Below are 22,717 nucleotides of genomic sequence, written 5' to 3'. Positions count from 1 at the left end.
CAAGAAAATACTCAGAAGAAATAGCTTTAAAGATTTCTGAAGATTCACAAGATATACGACAGTTAAGTGACATTAGTCCATTCTTCATCTTTCAAGTAATCAGTTTCACTACAGGCGGAAAGACTAGAGAAAAAATTGTGGCCATTTGTCTCCCAATAACATGCTTTTTGATGAAGAGACTTTCAGAGCTACTTACAGTGTCATCAGCCAAAGCCTATGCCAATTTTATATTTCACCCACTGATTTTTCAGGTCTTTGTAGAATAGCTACACAAATAGAAAAACCAAGCACCATTTGGGTCTGCTAACATCTTCCAGTGTTTGGGGCAGATTAAAAACTATATTCCATATGTATGCCAGTATGTGCTCAGATATGATATAAAAACTTATGAAGCATACAATTTAGACTTCTAATTCATGCATAGAAAATGGGGATTTTGCTATGACATCGGAAATGAGTTTTTCTTCAGGGCTTCTTTTATTTATTTACTATAATTATTTAAGAGGGGCTCCACATTTGTTTGTGTATACTACATTTTGGAGAGTTTCAAAACAGACTGAGTTAAACTTTCCTCTTCAGTATTGACTGAATTCTCAGTGATCTTAAGTGGTGTACTCAAGAAGAGACCAATAGCCATCAGATCTAACATTCTGAGACAATACTTCGGGGGGAGAGGGGAGATGACCTGGCTTTAAAAAAAACCCTCTATACATATTTTGAGCAGAAAACTAACTTCTGGTTAGAATAATTCCTACAAAATATAAGCAGCCAAGTCAAGGTAAGAGTAAGGTCATCTATATATCTCTTAATATAGAGTGTGTGTATGTGTGTGCGCACACACCTATATCCATATCTATAATGTATCTTCCTATATCTATTACGATATATTCTTTTCCTTTACTCTATATTTTTTCAAGTTTTCATTCACTTGACATCCTCCTACACCCATGCTAAACTTGCACAAATGGTGCATTTAAATATTGGTATGCAAATTTTTTATTTTAAATAAGGTAACAACATTGTAGCCGGTAAACAACATCATGTTATGTTAGTTAGCAGGTACAATTTTTAGCTTTAGTAAAACCTTTTTTCTTAGAGTTGGTGTTAACCTACTCGCAGCTCAGGATTCCATTTAATTTCAAATGGAAATTGTGAGCTTTGTAGATTATGTAAACTGTATTTAGGATCTCATGTGATTTTTTTTCCAGTTCAACAACAAAAAATTATAAATTCCTTAGCACTCAAGTGAAAATATATATTGCAGCCTTTGGTAGAAGAAAGCTTTTACTATTTTGACAAATTCTGACTTGAACACAAAAAGGGTCCTTGGTTTAAGGACAAAAATAAATGAATTTCAATTTTCATAAAGAAGCCTACTTTAGTTTAAGAAAAAATTTGCTATACAATTGTCCAATGAAAGAATAGCAGCAAATCTCAGATATTATTCCTTTTAAAATCACCTCTATATTGAAATAAAAAATTAAATAATTCATACAAGTAATTCAGAAAGTCTGATGTGTCAATTATTTTAAATCTAAGACACTTTCATGGCCCTTATGTGCAATTCTTTGCTCTTCATAAAATATAAGCTTTGGATTTTATGTTCATGTAAACCAAAATTTTAAAAATCCTGTTTTGGCTGGAACAGCAGAAGCTAACTTTTTGTTGTCAGAATATTGACTTACACAAGTCAAACTTGGTACCTGTCAAAGCTTTCTCACACTCTGACACACCAAGTTCAGAAGGTGAGTCCCACAAGAAACTTTAAGAAAACTTTGCCACTATAGCTTCTACTTAAAAACTCCACGAGGTCACAAATTCTCTAACCTGGGGTGGTATGCTGCCACTACCCAAGTGCAAACCCCCTTTTCTGAATCCAGAAAGACTTGCATATGATTTTCTTTCTGAGGGGTACTCCAAATTCCTCTACTGTCCCTTGGGAGAGAGCTTGAAAACACACTGTAATTTCTAACAGCTGACCTCTCAGTCTAGGGCACATGCTCATAGACCCTCCTGCATACTAGGACACAAGAATCAGATCATACAGGCAATTTTGTTTTGTTAATAAAACAAAACAAAACAAAACAAAAAAGACATACTTGGTAAAGCATATCTGGTTGCCAGATGTTACATAGCAACTGAGAAAATAGATTAAGAACATAACATAAGAAGGGCCATCCTGGATCAGACCAAAGGTCCATCCAGCCCAGTATCCTGTCTTCCCAACAGTGGCCAATGCCAGATGCCCTAGAGGGAGTGAACAGAACAGGTAAACATCAAGGCTATGTCTAGACTGCAGGCTTCTTTTGAAAGAGGCTCTTTCGAAAGCCTCTTTCGAAAGATCGCGTCTAGACTGCAGGCGGATCTTTCGAAAGAGAAATCCGCTTTTTCGAAAGAGAGCACCCAGCGAGTCTGGATGCTCTCTTTCGAAGACGGCCTCTTTACATTGAAAAACGCCTTCTTTCGAAAGAGGAACTTTCGAAAGAAGGAGTTCTTCCTCGTGAAATGAGGTTTACCGCCATCGAAAGAAAAGCCGCGTTCTTTCGAAATAATTTCGAAAGAACGCGGCTTGAGTCTGGACGCAGGGGAAGTTTTTTCGGGAAAAGGCTACTTTTCCCGAAAAAACCCCTGAGTCTGGACACGGCCCAAGTGATCCCTCCCCTGTCATCCTTTTCCATCCTCTGACAAACAGAAGCTAGGGACAGCATTTCTACCCATCCTGGCTAATGGCTTTAGCCATTGAAGGACCTAATCTCCATGAAGTTTAGGGGTTTTTTTTAAACTCTGTTAAAGTCCTGGTCTTTACAACATCCTCTGGCAAGGAGTTCTACAGGTTGATTAAGATACAAAGAAGTGCTTTCCTAGGATTCAGCCTCATTAACAGTGTAGGGGTGGAGAAGACACATGGGCTCAGCACAGAGTTCATAAACCAGAATTATTATTATGAATAATAATGATCATCCACATCTAACTACACATCCCCTGTCTACTCACATTTGTTATTCCAAGGTTCTGTCCTTTCTAGACATGAATATTGCTGGAAATTCCATGTCTGGCTCCCAAGATTTATTTGTTCTCTTCCCCAGCTTTTGCTCTAAAAAAAGCTATACAGAGAACTGCCACAGGCATATCACTGCTTTCAATTCAAATCTCATACTTTCTTCCCATTGGCTCTCCTAGTTTCCTACCAACACTTCCTGGATAACCACCATTCTGTGTTTAACCCTTTCTAGGCAATTTAGTTAATGAATGCTGAAATGTTTAGAAATGGGGAGTACCCCTCCCAGCCATCAAAATACCCATCTAGAATTGCTGACTTTGGCCCTGGATTCTGCCAATTCCATTTTCCTTGAAACATCACTAATTCTTTCTGATGGTCACTATAGTTGTGTAGTTTATCTATCTAAAAACTCTGAAAGACAAGATAAATATTTTATGTAAAAGACTTTGGAATATTTCGTATTGTAGAATTAGAAGTGTTTTTGTTCATAGAGTTTTAAAAGTTCAATTGTCTTTCAATTGGGGTGAGATACAGAATTTTCTCTGAGCAAACACAGCACCGCTGTCAAAAATAGGGATTCATGTGACTAATAGAAAACAGTATTTTCTGAGGCATTTCTAGCTGATAGTAAACACTTCTTACAATCAGTCAATAGAGAGCAATTATGAGCCAGGAAACTCAGGCCTGGTCTTTATTTCAAACTTAGGTCAGCATAGCTAAGGTGCTAAGGGGTGTAAAAAAATATAATCAGTCCCAAACTAAGCTAACATAATTTGTCCTCTCTCAGCCTCCTGATGCAGCTAGGTCAATGAAAGAATACTTCAGTTAATCTACTTATTGTCATTCAGAGAGCAGGATTGTCTACAGGAAAAAAGCCACACAGCTATACACAACTTCTGTCCCTCTAAGAAGAGTCTACACTAGAATCCTGTAGTAGAAGCATAGCTACAGTGCTGTAACTATGCCACTGTAATGACAGTACTGTATACATGGCCGAACCAAAAAACATCCTGCTGTCTTCTGGATAAGCCGCTATGGAATAAAGAAATGCTTAAACTACCCAACAGGAAGCAAATATACTTTGTAGTTTTATTTTTTTTCGGAAATTGACTCATTTGAATAGCTTGTTGGCACATTTGCCCAAGATAGGGGTGCAGGATGTCCCCACTATAAGTTGCCCCAGCCTACATCCGTTCTGCACTAAAGTCGTGGACACTTATAGGAACTGATGAGTTATACATCCTCCCAATCCCCGCTCTTAAGTCACGCAACCCGCAGCCCCAATTTGCACAAATGCAAGTCAGCCACGGGGAAAAAAAAAATCCCGCTTTGTTCTGCTGTAAGTCCAAGTGTTTTGGAACATATCTTGGACTTATAGTGAGAACATCCTGTAAAACTGTCCACACAAGTATCTTTTGTTATTTTAATCCTTTCACTTCCATAGACTACTTTCGCCTTAATTCTTTTTAGAACCACTGCTATATTATATAGCTACCTGTAAGCATAACATACAGGTTTGCATTTACTTGCAAAGAGGTATCGGTGTACATGTGAGGCCTCATTAGGACCAATCACACAAAGATTGAATGAACTAGGATTTGCCAACATTAATTGAGCATCAAGTACAGCCAGTTTAATTATCATTATCCAAGACTATCAACTCTTACACACTTAGACTGCAATAGCTAATTCACCTGAACATGCTTCAAAACACTCAGCATCCCTCAGGGGGTCGGGGAGGGAGAGAAGACATAACACTGCATTCTGGTCCCAATGTCAAGATCACCATAGCAAGTCAAGCAGAAATGAAAGGCACGGGGGAAAAGAAGAGAAGGAACAGATGATAAAGCAGAGACACAAAGAATGGCCAAATCAAACCAAAAAAAAAAAAAAAAATCTTGAAGAAACAAAGCATCATGTAAAAAAGACACTGTTAAAAGGTCTTTTTAAAAAGGTATAGAGGAAACAACCTGAGACAAGCAAAATACTGTGAATTGGACTGGGTGAAATTTTTGTTTCAGTTTGCTGGCAATTCTGAAAAATTAACGATTTTGCATCAAACAGGACAATTTGACTCAACACTAAACATTAAGTTCGTACTTATGTTTTAAACATTAATATAAATTTGAGAGGGCTTATTTAGTAACTTTAATTTCTAATGAAGGCATTTCTAATTCTAGCATTTTGTTTCAAAAATGTCAAAGTAAAATATTTAGATTCCACTATGCCTTGGAGGACCAGTTTGGCAAAACTGACATACATTTGCTGACTGTTTTGGTGTCATTTTTAATCTGAATGTTGGTGAAAATATGGATGAAATATTTCACCCAGATCTAAATCAAGATGAATGTAAAAGGGTAAATAGAATATATAGAGAAAAAAAGGAAATGAAAGATTATTTGCATAGAGTGCTTTATTCCACACACACACACACACACACACACACACACACACACACCCACCCACACACACACACCCACCCACCCACCCACCCCTGGCTACTCTTGCCACCTTAAAAGTGAAAATTATATCAGTTTCATCTCTCTAGGTAACCCATTCCAGTGCTTCACCACCCTCCTACCGAAATAGTGTCTCCCAATATCCAATCTACACCTTCTCCACTGCAACTTGAGATCACTTATCCTTGTTCTGTCATTTGCCATCATTGAGACCAGCCTAACTAAATACTCTTTGTAATGTAAACTGTTTTGCTAGCTATTCTGTATGCACCTACAAAAAAGAAGCATAACCTCCAAAACACACTAATCAAAACCTAAATCTTGAATTTCAGCACGTTTAGCTCAAGTTATTTTTATAGACTCTTCCTAAGAGTCACATCTAAAAATCTCCCCTTGATTTTCTTGTTTCTCCAAAGTTTTGTTAAAAATACAAACACAAGCAGTGTCAGACAATACTAGCATAACTATTTTAAATAATTTGTGTTATTACAAAGGGGCTATGAAGATTGAGAACTCTTGCACAGGTAATATGATTTGTTTTGCAACAGCTACAGATATAAAATTAACAGATATAAAATGTCAAAAGTTTAGTACTTATAATGGAGAACGCAGACCAATTATGCTTACAAAAAATAAAAATACTATAGTGAACAGTGTTTTACTGAATAAGTCAATATAGGGTAAAAATGTTCACACTCTGGAGAGAGCGCCAGCAGTAAATGGCTGTGAGAAGAAATACTTCAGTTTTAGTTCCTTAAAATCTTCTGTTTGGTTTAACTGTACTATCTATATTAAAGTTTAATCAATGTAATTTTTATTTCATATTTCAACTCATTGTTCCTGAAGTGAACGGACTTAGAGAAGCTAGGGATACATTTGCTTTTGCAGCTTAAGTCACAGAACAAATAAGAAAAAAAAATACACTTTATTAATGTTAACACTGTCACTGTAGCTCAAAATTATAAAGAGCTTAAAAATGCAAGTTCTGCCATACTACTTCTTACAGTATTAAGCAAGCATTCACAGAAGTTAAAGATCTTATTTGATTACACTTTAGATTACCTCATTCAACATATTGTTGCATCCCATGAGTTTATGTATTTTTTTTTAAGTTCTGGCATTCACTTTGCATAGTACAATATTTAAAGTTCCTGAAATTAATAGCTATGTGCACATCTCAACAGCACAATAGTTTCCTTTGGTCAATTATTAATTATCTCTTCAAACCTTTAATCAAAGACAGCATGGATACATAGTTTTAGCTGTTTGTCTTCTTCTCTTTCCCTAATCAGTCTCCCTCTGCAATTACAGAAAAAAAACCCTACTATAGAGGTAAGAAAGCTGTGTTTGTTCACCATATTTGTTTGCATGCTATTTCCCCATTCCCTCACCATTTGTCAATTTACATCTTTGGATTGTGAAGCTTTCAAATGAGTCATCTCTTTTCTAGACTTGTACACAGACATACATAACAGACCCCATTCCACTTGGAGTGTTGGGATACTACTATAAATATTTAGTACTATACTACAATGTCATTATCTCTTTCGCCTTTTGTAACAAACTGGGAGCTATCTGCATTATTCTTGTGAATAATATATTCCATTTTCTACTGCATTATTTATTTGAAGTAAAATCCCAGCTAATCAATTAACTGCTTAAAATTTAGGTTTAACCAGTTAACTGATTAAGTGAGCTGCCGCTGCTAGCCCCTCTGTATTGGGGGGACTGGCAGCAGGAGTCAGCAGCTGTGCACATAAGGGGAGAGAGGGGAAGCTTCTGCTCCTAACCCCCTGCCTCCCGCTGGCAGGGGTGCAGTTCCTGACCCCCCTCAGGACTGGTAAAGGGTGATGCTAACTATGTAACCGGTTAACCAGGTACCCATTCACATCTAAATCCCAAGGTTGTGACTTCGAGGCAGGAATGGTCTGTTACTTATTTGCCTAGTGTTTATTATAATAGGGTGCAAATCTATTTTGAACTCCTAAGTGCTATCACAGTAGAAAATACAAAATAACACAGACCAGATGTTTATTCCTAGAGCATCCTAAAGAAGTAAACTACATTTTTAATCTAGGAAATTCAGTAATATAAATCTTGAAAACACAAACATCTCAAACACAGAGGAATCAAACATCTACAAGGGAAATCTGAAAAAAAAACAAAAAAACACTAAGTGAGAATATAGAGTTATTAATCTGACATTTATAAACTACTGTGCATAAAGCCAGATTTATTTATTTTTCCAATTGCCCATTTATGCTGTTATATACATAATGTATTTCAATTATATTGCAATTATGTGCAAAAGTGCACACCCGTGGACCTATAAATTAAAAAAAAAACCTAACAGTAAAAATGCTTACTCTACTGAATGAAATCACCAGCCACAAAGAGTTGAAGGACACAGTCTTTCAAATGCATTTAAAAAAAAAACACAACAATTTCTGTCAGCATCTGTCATGGTACTGAAGAGTTGTGTAAAAAGGAAGGAAGCAGATTAAAAGAGTGTGATTTGATAACTCCCTAATCCACTAGGTCAGATTCATTTGTCCTATGATAGCTAAGCAGCACCAACGTATAACAGAAGCCTGTTAAAACCTCAGTTTGGTATGGAAGTGGTGATGAACAAGCTTCACTAATTAGGGATGTAAGAGGTTAACCAGTTACCCGGTAAACAGTAGGCTTATTGGCCTGCTTACGAGGTTAGCTGCCTTACAAAGTTAACTGCTCTGCTGGCTAAACCCTGCCCACAGCCATGGCGGTTAACCAGTTAAACAAAAAGCTTAACCTGTCAACTATTTTAGTTCATTTTTACATCCCTACTGTATTTACAGTGGGAGTATGGCTCACCAACCTCTGCATCAGGGCAGAAATACTAAACAAACAGGCATCATAGAATCCCTCCGTCTTGACAGTAAATTGGCCTTTCAGAGACCGTACACTTCCCACTACAGATTATTTTTGGATTGTTTTGCTCACATTCAGCCAGAAAAAGCATATGCAACTATTTTTGCTTTCTGAACTAAGCCTTTAGAAGAACCATATGCATACTTAAAGCCCCAATGATTACTTGAAAAGCTGTAGACAAGTTGAAAAAGAGTAAACAAAAGGGATGAATGTTCCTCAGGGTTTGTATTATGAAAAGACCAATTTACACACCTCACAAAATTGTAGTAGTCTCATTCAAGGGAGCTGGCTTAAAATCTGGTTTCCTCCCCAACACTAACTCGCTGGTGTTGCCTCCCTCTTCTCCTCCCCCCCCCCACTTGTGTTGCTGGGTAAGGGTGGCTGCCGCAATGTAGCCTCTGCCTGTGGCCAGCCCAGCCCACCATGAACAGGGGCTGTTGGTTCAGTGCAACCCAGGACCAAGCAGTTCCAGCTCGCATCATTCCGGGACCGCTGCACCTCTGCATTTAAAATGTAGAGCCACCACTACATATAAGTCTGTCTAAATGTCCTAATTCCTTCCTGAGGGAAGCAATATACTGCATCCACCATAGATTATTTCTGTAATATCCATCATAAGATGACATGAATGTAAACAGGAATTTAAGGTTCATACCATGTCCATAATGAATATACTATATTTACACACACCCCCTCCCCACACACACACCCATGTTGCCCAGGTCATTCAGGGTAGGGGGATAGAGATTTAGGGGGGTGCAGGACTCAGGGCAGAGCTTTGGGGATGTGTGGCGCTCAGGACTAGGGTTGCCAGTTGTCCGGTATTTGCACCCTCTGTCCGGTAGAAAAATTCAGAAAATATCTGACATGTGCAATGTCCGGAATTTTCTGAATTATCAGCTGGGCGCCGGACAGAAGCCTGGCAGAGGCAGGGGAGCAACTGGGAGGCAGGTTGGGATTGGTGCTGGGAGCCCTGTGGTCACTTGCAAAAGCTCAGTTGGGCGGTGGCTGGGACTCCCAGCCACTCCCTCCGCCTGGCTTCTACTAGCAACTAAAGGGAGTACCTGCCGGGGGCGCGGCCTGTTGGATTCCGGCTGCGGCTAGTGGCTGCACCCCCCCCCCCGCCAGCTCTGCTTCCCGCCCCTGACTCCTCCCCACCAGCCCCCCAGCCCCGATACCCCCCAGTTCTGCTTCCTGCCCCCCCTTCCTCCTGGCCAGCCCTGCCCCCCTCCTAGCCAATCCCTCCCTCTTCCCCCCTCCCGCCCACGATCAAGTAGTGTCCAGTATTTTTTTGGGGGGGGTTTATCTGGTAACCCTACTCAGGACAGGAGGCTGGAGTATGTAAGGGTGAAGGAATCACAGCAGGGGGCGGGCACTGGCTTTTCACCAGAGGCAGCCACCCAGGGTAGTAGAGACTGCACACTGTACCCACCAGCTTGTCCCAAGGGGCCAGCGCAGGGGTCTCTAATGGACTACTACTGGCCTGGGGCAAGGGACAGTGGGGACTCCTCCTCCCACAGTTGGCCTGGCCTGGCCAGGGGCAGGGCTCCCTCAACTCCTAGGCCCTCCCTATGCAGGAGGGGCTGGTGGGAGCTGTCTACGGGCAGGGCGGCTCCACTTTCATGGTCTGGTGCCAGGAAAAATAGCAGGGCCCTGGCCCTGCTGGTCACATCCTTGGTGGTACTGCTGCCCAAAGTGGACATTCTGCAGGATAGCTCTCCTCTGCGGCTTGCTGCCCCTAGTGACCACTCTCATATCACATCTCTCAGAATACAGCCTCTCCCTTTGCATGTTATGGCAAACTGTCCTTTTCCCAGGACTTCTGGTTCTCCTGGCACAATTGGACCCTGACCTTGCTTTAAGTTAGGAGAAGAGGAAGCTGCCTACCAAACTTGATGGCCCTAGCTCTTACTGTTTGGGAGGAATTCTTGAACAAATGGACTCACACACAGACAAATAGACATGCTCTAAAATACATATATAGATGAACGAAATGAAATCACATGCTTTAAGACTATACTGTCTTCACAATTAGTGAGTGTCTATCAGTAACCATTATAGTTATGTTCACCTAGAAAGCTGGTAGAGAGCATACAAATCTTCATGAGTCAAAGGGAAAGAGAAGGTAACAAGTCTCATTTGAAGAGGTAGTTCTGGGTTTGTAAAAATGAGGGCATCCATACAAGTAGTATTAAGTAAATGTAACTTCAACTAGTTTAACATTTCTTGAGATTAAAATATTTTTGTAGATCCCAGAATGACTCAAATATATTTTGTTTTATAGTTAAGTCTACATCTTACAGAGATACTGAGACTATTACATTTTGAAACCAGATAAAAAAAGTCAACTATGTAAAAATATTTAAGCTGAAATCTCCAACACTGTGATAAATATTGCAATTGCGGGATGTTGCCAGATCATTTTACTTCATCACAAAGCCTACACTACAAAAGAAAGGGAGAGACTTTTAGCCAGGATTACTTACCCATGAAGTTGAGATAGCCCTCTCCTCCAAGCGCATGAGTAATGAGGCGAATCATTTTATGAAGCTGTATTCCACGATCAATAACCGGAGTGAGAGGTGAAAGCACACTCATATTTGTATACATCTCTGCATCCATCAGCCGAAATGCCAGCGTCTTATCACCAACAAGGGCCTGGAGTAATAAAGGAATTGGAGGGAAGAAGCCTTGATGTGCCAGAAGAGCTTCTTAATGTAAATTGATAAAAAGCAATGTGTGTTCTCGATTAAGTGACAAGTATATTGGATTAACTCTAGTGCACTGTAAGAGTTATATTTTAGGAGAATCATAAAGAAAACAAGACAGAAAATAAAGATTATAAAAAAGTTTCTTTTAACAACATTCAAAAGGCATATTAACAAGACTTCCAATTTAAAGATTCTTCAGTGAACAATGCAAATGCTTTATGTACACACACAGCTAAAGATACACAATTGTGTTTTTAGGCGTTTAGTCCAGACATAAAAAACAGGCTACAATTTCTATCCATCTGAAATCAGCAATTGAATGAAGCTATTAATTTTGTTCAATGAAGCCTAATTCAGTTACCCCTTAGTCTATGGTAGCAAACACTGCAAATGTTTTGTTCATTTTGCTGAAGTTTTCCATTTGACTTTTTCTGGAAACCATTTCAAGTAGATTTTTCAAGCTGGCTCACACATTTGCGTGATTTATTGGTCAAATAATAATTACAAACTCAGATTTTATACAACAAAATAAAATATAGTAAAAACTAAGAAGGAAACCAAAATGAGTAGTCAAAGTATTTACAATGTATTTGCTAAGACCAGGTCTACACTGGCAAAGAAAATCAATGCAAGACATGCAACTGAAGCTATGTGAATTGGGTAGCTGGAGTTGATGTACTTTGCATCAACTTTCTGAGTGGCCCCCATAATTGGAGGCTGATGGAGAAACTCTCCTGTCAACTTCAGTCGCGAGGAATTCTCAGATACCCTCAGCGTTTGATTTAGTGGGGCCTTATCAGACACACTAAATCAAATGCTAGAGCGACCACCAGAGCATCAATTTTCCTGGAAGTGTAGATGTGACCTCAACAAATGTTTCAGAGAACTAGGTTTCAGTTATTTTTTGCATATATTGTGTTTTATGTGCTACAATTTTCTTTTTTTATTTCCCCTTACGCAAGCATTGTATTTGACAGAATAGCTGTAAGAGGGACATGGTACTCAGCAAAATAACTAACATGATCTCCTATCTTATAAGTACAGTAGTGCAGAAGTGAAAAACAGCAGCCATAATAATATTTTGATTAAAAAAAAATCAAAAAACCATTTTGTGCTGTATATAATACTACCCCAAAGTTACAGTATACTTGCAAGATATATATTACTTAAGTACAGCATTATTCCCATTTTACAGTTATGGAAATGGATACATGCATAGATTAAAGGATTTGAAAAAAGTCAAAGGGGGAAATTCTGGCCTCACTGAAGTCAGTGCCATTTTGCCATTGATTTCACTGGGACTCAGGATTTCAACCAAAGTGATTTAATAACAGACTAAGCATAGGAAGATCCCTTGCTGTTTCCACTAGATCAAGTAGTTGTTTCACAGTCCATAAAAATAGCTAATTTTATAGAAAGCATGTGAGACCATTTCAGCTTTTTATTCAAATACTACTAACCCTGCTGTTTCATATGCCCCCAAAGCTTTTGCCTCTACAGCTTGTTTTTGGTACACTATTTCTTTATGCATAGATGGCAGAAAATAAGCTTTTGCTTTCATCAAGCACTGATTCTTATTCGAGTAAATAGCTTAGCTGGAAAAAGAATTATCTGCAAATCTGCTGAAGAAAAGATTATTTTACAAAAAAATTAAGTAATCTTGCTAATGTCTATTGCTGTATAAAAATAAGTCCCTTAATGCTGTGTAACCAAGTTCATTTTAGCACAGCTTTAAACTGCACATACAAAGACATATGCAAATATTCTATTTAGTGTGTTCACAAATAGGTATAATTTAGGCTGAATCAGTCCAATTCCCATTTTAAACTCTGTTTTGAACTTTTATTTTCTCTTTATACAACGCATTGAATAGTTTTTAAACAGTGCCATGTTGGAAAGCAAGCCATTTTTCCTTCAAATAAGTTCAGACTAAGATCATAAAATCAAAAGCTATCTTGGTTTCAGTATAAATGGATTTTCTTTTAAATGGCTGCCATCCAATTATGATTTTTAAGACTGAAAACAAAAACACTAAAGCCTGAAATCTAACATACTAGGGAGAGTGTGTCATCACAAAAAATCCTGGTTATTACATGTGCATCACTAGCCACAGTTAGCTCAAATAAGTGTAGAGGGCATAACTTCACAGAAGATTTTTTCTGGTCAAATTGTGTATTAACTATAAAGTTCAAAATAAAACTACTTTGCTAGATGAAACAATACAATTAGCAGAGAGAGTGTGGTCCCTAATAAAGAAAAGAATTACAGCACGTCTACACTTGCTCCATAGTTCATACTAGGGATGCAAATGTAACCTACCGAAATTGCTAATGAAGTGGGGATTTAAATATCCCGCGCTTCATTAGCATAATCTTGCCCACATGCTATTCTGCTCGCTAGCTGATTCGAACCAGCAAGTGCGCTCTGCATAACGTTAGTTCGAACCAAGGGGTTTGATTCAAACTAATGCATCCCAGAGCGCACTTGCTGGTTCGAATCAGCTGGCGAGCAGAATAGCGCGTGGGCAAGATTATGCTAATGAAGCATGGGATATTTAAATCCCTGCTTGATTAGCATTTTCGGTAGGTTACATTTGCATCCCTAATTTGAATTAGGGAGAAAGTGTAGACGTACCCTAAAAGAACAAAGATATTTTATGTTCTAGGTTAAGCAGCTATTTTTTTCCACATCAAAATCCAGATGGAAATACAACTTCTAAAGGAACAAATAGCTACAAAAACCACAAGAGTGCCTTTTTCAGTGGAATCCACAGTCTGAATTAAGATTATTACCCCCAATTTTTACAGCACAGTGAGATACATCTTTCTGCAAAGCACATTATCTCACATTTAGAGTGCCCCTACTAGGGATGTTAAATTGTGGGTAATTGACTAATCAAACAGTCAATGCATTTTCAATCAACTAGTTGATAGGGCGTCTCTTCCTTTGAAGTGTAGAAACAGTCCTACGGCGAAAACGCCACATGGAGCCGAGGATCAGTTGGGGACTCCCCAACTGACTCCAGGCTCCGTGCGACACTGCTGCTTTGAAACGCCATGAGGAGCCTGACTTCAGGCTTCCGTTGAGTTTCAAAGTGACAACACTGCATGGAGACCAGGGTCAGCGGGCACTCTCCAGCTGATCCTAGGCTCTGTGTGGTGCTGCTGCTTTGAAGTACTTCCTCCTTTCCCCTCTTGCTGTCTCTTTCTGATAGAGGCAGCAAAGGGTAGCATTTGCTTATTGGATAGTCAACTAGTCCTTCACATTCCTAGCCCCTACACCTCTGACTGTAGGAGCCAAAAGGAGAGTGGTGAATCACTCCAACATTTCCCCTCAATTCTGATACAGGCCACTGTTGGAGACTGGACATTGACCTGGACAGAACATTGGTGTAATCCTCTATGACAACTCTTAAGTTTTTCAAAAGAGGTAACTAACCAGAGATACTTAAAAGAACGTTTTCAAAATATATATGGACTAGCTAAAGCCTCTATCAAATTCTAAGAGTGTGTTTCCATTAAAAAAAATTTAAAATGAACATTTGTTGGATGAAAGACTCCAATGTGTCCTACAAACAGATGAAGTTTCATTTATGGTGGCTGCAGAAGGTATTAATATTTAAACAGTATTAATATGGTTGACCATTTCAGTATGTTCTTACTGGATACAAATATAAAAATAAATTGCTATACCCTGAGAGTCATATAATCTAGAGTGATCCAATCACCGATAAACAGATTTAACTGGAATGGTCCGTGTGAATACATGGAAGTTAAAAATGGAAAAGGCTAAAGACCACTCTTATAAAAAAGAAAATTTGCATGCAAAAATCATGAAATTAAAAAAAAAAAAGACTCCGTACTGGACAAATTAACTTCTAACTTCAGTATAGGGCAAATTAGTCGAAACAATGGTAAAGAATAAAATTGTCAGGCATGTAGAAGAACATAATTTGTTGGACAAAAGTCAGCACGGTTTCTGTAAAGGGAAATCACGTCTTACTAATCTATTTGAGTTCTTTAAAGCGGTTAAACATGCGGACAAGGGGGATCCAGTAGATACAGTATACTTAGATTTTCAGAAAGCCTTTGACAAGGTCCCTCACCAAAGGCTCTTGTGTAAATTACATTGCCAATACATAAGAGGGAAGGTCCTTTCATGGATTGAGAACTGGCTAAAAGACAGGAAACAAAGGGTAGGAATAAATCGTAAATTTTCAGAATGGAGAGGGGTAACTAGTGGTGTCCCCCAACGGTCAGTCCTGGGACTAATCCTATTCAATTTACTCATAAATGATCTGGAGAAAGGGGTAAGCAGCGAGGTGGTAAAGTTTTCAGATGATACCAAACTGTTTAGGATAGTCAAGCCAAAAGCAGACTAAAGAACTTCAAAAAGATCTCACCAAACTGAGTGATTAGGCAACAAAATGGCAAATTAAATTTAATGTGGGTAAGTGTAAAGTAATGCATATTGGAAAAAATAATCCCAACTATATGTACAGTATAATAGGAGCTAATTTAGCTACGACAAATCAGGAAAGAGATCTTGGAGTTATTGTGAATAGTTCTCTGAAAACTTGCACACAGTGTGCAGTGGCAGTCAAAAAGGATGATAGGAATTATTAAGAAAGGGATAGAAATAAGACGCAGAATATCTTACTGCCCCTTTATAAAACTATGGTACGCCCACATCTTGAATACTGTGTACCGATGTGGTCTCCTCACCTCAAAAAAGATATTTTGGCCTTGGAAAGGGTTCAGAAAGGGGCAACTAAAATGATTAGGGGTTTGGAACTGGTCCCATATGGAGAGAGGCTAAAGTGACTGGGACTTTTCAGTTTAGAAAAGAGGACACTGAGGGGGGATATGATAGAGGTACAGGCAGTCCCTGGGTTACGTACAAGATAGGGACCGTAGGTTTGTTCTTAAGTTGAATTTGTATGTAAGTCGGAACTGGCGTCCAGATTCAGCCGCTGTTGAAACTGACCAGCAGCTGCTGAATCGGACACGCCTGGGGCAGAGCAGCTGGAGTGCTGCTGGGTTGGCCTGGTAGCACCGACCCTTGGAACGGCGGGACCAACCCGGCAGCACCCCAGCTGCTCTACCCCAGGTGTCCCCAAGTCAGCCGCTGCTGAAACTGATCAGCGGCTGATTCCAGGAAGCCCGGGGCAGAACAGCTCTGCCTCGGGCTTCCTGTAGTCAGCCGCTGGTCAGTTTCAGCAGCGGCTGACTTGGGAACACCTGGGGCAGAGCAGGTGGGGTGCTGCTGGGTTGGTCCAGTAGCACCACACCTCGGCGCTGTGGGACCAACCCGGCAGCCCCCCAGCTGCTCTACCTCAGGCGTCGGCGAGAAAAGCCTGGTCTTCTGGGGGGGGGGGGGGCGCACTAGCTGCGCCTCCCCCCCCCCCCCCCAGCAGACCAGGGAGACGCAGAGCGGCTTTTCTCGCCGCAGAGGATGCGGGCGGTGGGACCGCGGCGCGTCTCGGTGGTCCCACCGCCCGCGTCCTCCACGGCAAGAAAAGCTGCTCTGCGTCTCCCTGGTCTGCTGGGGGGGGGGGGGCGCGCTAGCTCCACGTCTCCCTAGTCTGCTGGGGGGAAGTGTCCCCTGCACCGCCGGAGGCGGCGACAGTGGAGGAGGCACCCCCCACTAGCAGGGACCCCCCCCGTTCGTAACTAGGGGTCCGACTTTAGTCGGACTGACGTAACCCAGGGACTGCCTGTATATAAAATCATGAGTGGTGTGGAGAGGGCCGATAAAGAAAAGTTATTTATTAGTTCCCATAATAGAAGAACTAGAGGACACCAAATGAAATTAATGGGTAGCAAGTTTAAAACTAATAAAAGAAAGTTCTTTTTCACATAGCGTGTAGTCAACCTGTGGAACTCCTTGCCAGAGGAGGCTGTGAAGGCTAGGACTATAATAGAATTTAAAGAGAAGCTAGAGTTTAAACTCTGTTGTAGTCTAGTTCTTCTATTTATGGAGTTTAGGTCCATAAAAGGCTATTAACCAAGGGCTAGAAATGGTGTCCCTGGCCTCTGTCAGAGGCTGGAGATGGATGGCATGAGACAAATTGCTTGATCATGGTCTTCGGTCCACCCCCTCTGGGGCACCTGGTGTTGGCCGCTGTCGGCAGACAGGCTACTGGGCTAGGTGAACCTTTGGTCTGGCCCAGTACGGCCATTCTTACGTACTCCCAAAGCCATCTTAACTTACATTGTAGTCAGCATATCTAAAACAGACATTTAACCAGTATAAATAATATAGGAGACTATATATATACACACATTCAAGTAAACGGATGTACAGGTATTTCCATTACTTCAGTGCTCTGAAGTTTCCAGCTTTAATGTTGCCTCTTCCTCCTCCACACCCAACCCCAAATAAAATGATTAAAGAATCATTAATCAGATACCGAATTAGCTCTTAAAGTGGAACAGTTACCAGTATAAGACAATGTAATACTAGAAAGTCTCCAGATGGTAAACCGTATTAAAAGATATAAGCCAAGATTGTCAACTTTTTAGTTCCAGATGACTTGTCTTAATGAGCCCAGGATTTTCAGAGTGCTGAGTGTTCACTCTGTGAAAGTCAGACCCCTTTATAAGACAGTCCCAGATTGGGAACAGGAAATCTTGACTACAGTAGTCAGTATTTAGCACTGATCTATGGAAAGTGCACTAATTTGTTCCTCCATTTATAGTCTTTACCAAAATATTTATTATAGTACCTGATCATGGCTCTCTGCATATGCAATGTATTTCTCCTCATACCGCCTATTTGTCAGCGTATGCACTATATTGCCCATATTCCAGTCTTCATCTTTCAACTCTTTAATTATCTGTTAAAAGGTAATTCAAACATTACTTTTGCTTCAACTAAATTGCATTATACATTTTTCCATGGCATTTAGGGATTTGAAGTTTCCCTAAATTATAAAAATAGCATTATTCTTAGCGTCTCCTCATTTCAAAAAGCCTTTCAAGTGATGAACTTCCCCTATTTGATCTCCCAAATGGGAATTCCTTCTGAACTCACTATAATGCTCGTTAGAATTTCTAAACCCATACTTCATGTTTTCTGCTATGTCAGCTGCCAACTTTTGATTAATAACCATGGCATGTCAACATTATTTAAACTATTCTCTTTTCTGCTTTATAAAACGTTAAGGGATACACTTGGCATCATTTTAATGGTCGACTTCACAGAGCAATTTCAGTGTTGAAGCCCTATCTTTCCTTTGTTATGCAATACTTCATAAGCCTTCACCAACTGTTTTTGTTATAGTTCAACCTTAAATAGAATATCAATTAAAGTATTATATAAAAAGTGTCAGTAATAGAACCAGGGAGTTTAACATTACACTATGTAATTAAAAAAATCAAAAGCAAAAAACCCCCAAACATTTCAGCAGCCACTTGGCATACAGGCATGGAAGCAAAAATTAACACATGTGAATAGACCAACCATTCCAATCCATTTTATCCAGAATGAAAATACTAAACACTTTTAAGCACTCAACAATGAGAACGTAGATACTCTTACATCAAAGTCAATTGTAAGAAAATACACAATATACTATGTTTGGCTTAATAGAATGACTTAATACTTGAGTATTCTTCCCATTAGCCTATTTTTTTAGAATGAGTATTTCTGATTTTTAAGAAAACTGTTGTTAGCCTTCCAGTGGAGTTAGGAATGGAAACAAGCAAAAACTGAAATATCTTTTTTAAACACACAATCATGTGTGTTCACTTGGTTCAATTGTCAGAAGCTTTCGCTCAATTCATATATTAGTGTTTTCAGGCAGCAAATCAAGGCACCAAAATGTATCTTATTGAAAAGTCAAACCGCTCTAAGAGGCTGGTTTGCATCTTTCTGCTCTAAGGCCCATCCATCACTTCCTACTCCAAACTGGCTCAAAGAAACCGATGGAAAGAAAACTCTAACCAGCCTTTATTAGCACTGGCTGTTAGTTGTCCTTGGAGTAGCAAGTCTTATAGAACTTAATTAATTTCAGCTGGGGCCTGTTGGTGACATGAGTTTAAATAGGGAAAAATATCCCACACAACTAATGGGGTTTACATCTCTGATTTAAGAACACACACTTTTGTGAGTCACATATTTTATTTTTCTTTAAGCTTCCCATGCTTTTATTGAGGCCATTAATACTCATATGAAATATTTATTGCCTTTATTGCTTTTCAGATGATCATGGTGTCATTGGGGATTTGCTTCAAATCTTATGTCTAATTGAAAGACTCATTCTCTGAAGGGTCTGACAGCCTTTTGAGATTGTTTATTGTTTTATTCCCTTTCTTGCCATTCCTTTTATTAAGGAGAAGGCGATTTAAATCCCTTTCTTACATGAGCTATTGGAGTTTAATGCATCATTACTTTTTAAGCACATTTACAGGTTTTTTATTCCTCTTTTCTTATACATCCTACTGGTTGGTGCTGTGTGGCACAGCATGTTCTAGTGCATGTATTTTTGTTGTTGTTTTTCCTTTGCTTTTTAAGTTGCGTTAGATAAAAATGTTACATTTAACTTAGAGAGCTTTCATTGTGTCTTGTACATAAATATAGGATTATTAAATGCAAATGTTTATTTCAGTGTTCAGAGATAAAAAAGAGCTATTTGGACAGAACTAAAATCCAACAAAGTACAGGCAGTCCCCGGGTTATGCGGATCCAACTTATGTCAGATCCGTACTTACGAACGGGGCATTTCTCGCCCCGGAGGACGCAGGCAGCGGGACCGCGGCGCGTCTGGGCGGTCCCGCTGCCCGCATCCTCTGGGGCGAGAAAAGCTGCTCCGCATCTCCCTGGTCTGCTGGGGGGGGGGGGGGCGCCCCAGCAGCCCAGGGAGACGCAGAGCAAAGCCGCGGAGGACCCAGGTGGCAGGTCCGCCCAGACGTGCCGCGGTCCCGCCGCCCGGGTCCTCCGCGGCTTTGCTCCGCATCTCCCTGGTCTGCTGGGCGCTACTGGGCCAACCCGGCAGCACCCAAGCTGCTCTGCCCCAGGCATCCTGATTCAGCCGCTGCTGGTCAGTTTCAGTCCCTATCTTGTACGTAACCCGGGGACTGCCTATAGTCAGTCTAGGCTCATCACAAAGTATAAAAAAAAAAGTCAACCAGAATACAAAGATCATGTATCAATCTCATACCAAGATCCCCTGCTCACCAAAGGGAGGCCCTGAGCCATAGTGGTGATAAGGCTCTTCGTCTGAGCTATAGAGTCATGGCTAAAGACTAAAAAGATTTATATAGGGGTATGTGAAGGACTACTAAAATTGCAAGTTCTTGGCTGCAACAGAACAGTTACCTGAATTACTTTGAAGGTTTATTTTATATAAAACAGACCTCTATCATAGAAAACAGAAAAGTGAATTTTGTTTTCTCACCTGTATCCATTTATCTGGAATTGCCATAGCCAGTCGATAATCAAATCCACCTCCTCCCTGTGCAATAGGGCAACAAAGAGCTGGCATTCCAGAAACATCCTTGAATAAAAAACACATTGCAATATTATTTTGATAGAACTTCAAGTTACTTGTTACATTTCCAAACCTAAGAAAGCTTTCCTATATTTAAAAAGTAATCAGATATCAAACCCCACACATTACTGCTTTCAAAAGCTACAGTGCAGAGTGTACATTTCCAAACCTAAGAAAGCTTTCCTATATTTAAAAAGTAATCAGATATCAAACCCCACACATTACTGCTTTCAAAAGCTGCAGTGCAGAGTGTACAATTATACTTCAATGTAACAATGGCAGTTTCTAAGATGAGGGTTGCGTTCCATCTTAAGGAGACTTACCCTGTGCTAATTCTGCATGAGCTAGCATGCTAAAAAGAGAGCGTATCCATGGGAGCAAAAGAAGTTAGCCACCTCAGAATCCTGTTCTTCAGAGACTATAGGAATATACTCACGGCAGCCAGCCCTTTCAGCACTTGCATTACCATGGCTATGTATTATCGGTGTGATGAGAGCCGTCACTGTTTAGCTTTGAACTTTTTTTTTTTTTTAAAACACCAACTGGATGTATGTAAACTAAATTATCCAGTCAACCAGCTCTACCAAGTGAGATAGGCGCTTAAAACTCAATCCCGCATTCCTTGCCTTGACTCCAACAGGGTCAAAAAAAGTGACCAAGGAATGCAGAATCAGACACATGGATTGAAATTCCAAACAATTTTGTTCTCTCTCCCTTAAAATATAATTGACTCGTGAGTGCATCATTTATTGAATGTACTACATGACTAGACACTTACATCACATGTTCCTGAATAGATGACTCTCCCTACCACTTTATATAATACAGGTTGGACCTCCCTGGTCAGGCACCCTCAGGACCTGAGCTGTCCTGGACTAGAGAGTTTGCCAGACCAGGGGAGGCCAGTGTTCCCCTGCTGGCTGCCCTGATCCCAGGCTCCTCTCCCTGGGGCTCCCTACCCTGTTGCTGGCCCCACTAACGTTGCCCAGAATGGCTCCACAACTTGCTGTCCATTCGCTGCCCCAGGGTCTCTCTGGGTTCCCAACAGGGACAGCTTAGCCACTGCCAGTCCCACTGTCGCAGGGTGTTCCCCAGGGTTCCCAACTGAGGCCACCCAGCTGCCGCTGACCCTGCTGCTGATGGGGATTCCCCATACAGGGGCTGCCTCAGCCACCCCACCCCACTAATAGGGCTGTGCTGCTGTTGGAAATTTGTGGATTTTCCCTGGCAAGGGCCATCTGCCTCAGAGTCCTACTTCAGCCTGGGGTTTGCCAGCGGAGGTTGCCCGGTCACTCTGACCCCACTGCCAATGGGGTTTCCTGGGGTTCCTGGCAGGCCACCCAGCCACAGGCATCTTGGCTGCATCCAAGAGTTCCCCGGGTGGGACCAGGACTCCTCAGTCACCTGGCCCCACTAATACCAGAGGCTCAATAGCCAGGGGCACAGCTCCCTGGCCTCACTGATGCTGGGGGCCCCCCAGCCATCACTTGGCCCCATTGATGCTGGGGGGCTCCTGGCCAGGCTGGGCCCTCCCTAGATGATGCCTTCCCCAACCAGGGCTCCCCAGCCCCTGCATTGCACCAGGACAATTAGGTCCAGCAACATCTGTGGCCCTGCTGAATGACAGATATTACCAGACCAGAGTCTCCCAAGATTTGAGAGGTTTAAACTCTAGAAGACATATCCAACCCTTCAATTACAAGCTATCCACAAATATTTGTAGTTTGCCTATTATGTGAATAAAAGATTTTCAAACAAGATCTAGGAGCATTTCCAGTACAACTTTTGCAGTATAAGCACACATTTTGCCACCTCAAAAAAGTAATCAAAAGAAACCACATTTTATTTACAAAAAATGATTGTAAATGTCCTTTGCTGCATATATTGTGTTCTAGAAGAAATTTGCCCCAGTTCAGAAGATCCAGGCGCATGGTATAAGGTTAAATGGGATAAATTGATAGAGGACTACGCAGAGGAGATCCTCACTTTGTTTTTAAATGACTCTTCTGTATTTCCTATAATATTTCCTATAGAAGACCTGAGAGAAAGTCTGTGTGTGAATATTTCTGTTTAAACACTAACGTAAGGAACCCAGAAAACATTAAATAGGTTAGCAAAATTTCTAGCCTACTCACAAGGTTTT

The 22,717-nt window shown here is 40.6% G+C and overlaps 1 protein-coding gene across 2 annotated transcripts in view; it reads right to left on the bottom strand.

The window, feature by feature from the left end:
• The window catches only part of GBE1 (1,4-alpha-glucan branching enzyme 1), a 255,351-nt gene that overhangs the window by 55,217 nt on the left and 177,417 nt on the right, over nt 1-22,717 (bottom strand). For both annotated transcript variants that reach the window (XR_012897753.2, XM_075909685.2), the window contains exons 10-12: nt 20,482-20,580; nt 17,809-17,919; nt 10,857-11,028 (exon numbers count right to left, since the gene is read on the bottom strand). Coding sequence is in view for 1 of the 2 variants with exons in the window: in XM_075909685.2 (XP_075765800.1) it covers nt 10,857-11,028; nt 17,809-17,919; nt 20,482-20,580 (382 nt within the window). In the remaining variant the exon portion in view is untranslated. The remainder of the gene's footprint in view (nt 1-10,856; nt 11,029-17,808; nt 17,920-20,481; nt 20,581-22,717) is intronic.

This window comes from Pelodiscus sinensis, chromosome 1 (genome assembly GCF_052426305.1).
Source record: "Pelodiscus sinensis isolate ZL-2025 chromosome 1, ASM5242630v1, whole genome shotgun sequence".
Classification (NCBI taxonomy): domain Eukaryota; kingdom Metazoa; phylum Chordata; order Testudines; family Trionychidae; genus Pelodiscus; species Pelodiscus sinensis.
This window is presented reverse-complemented; position numbering and strand designations above follow the sequence as displayed.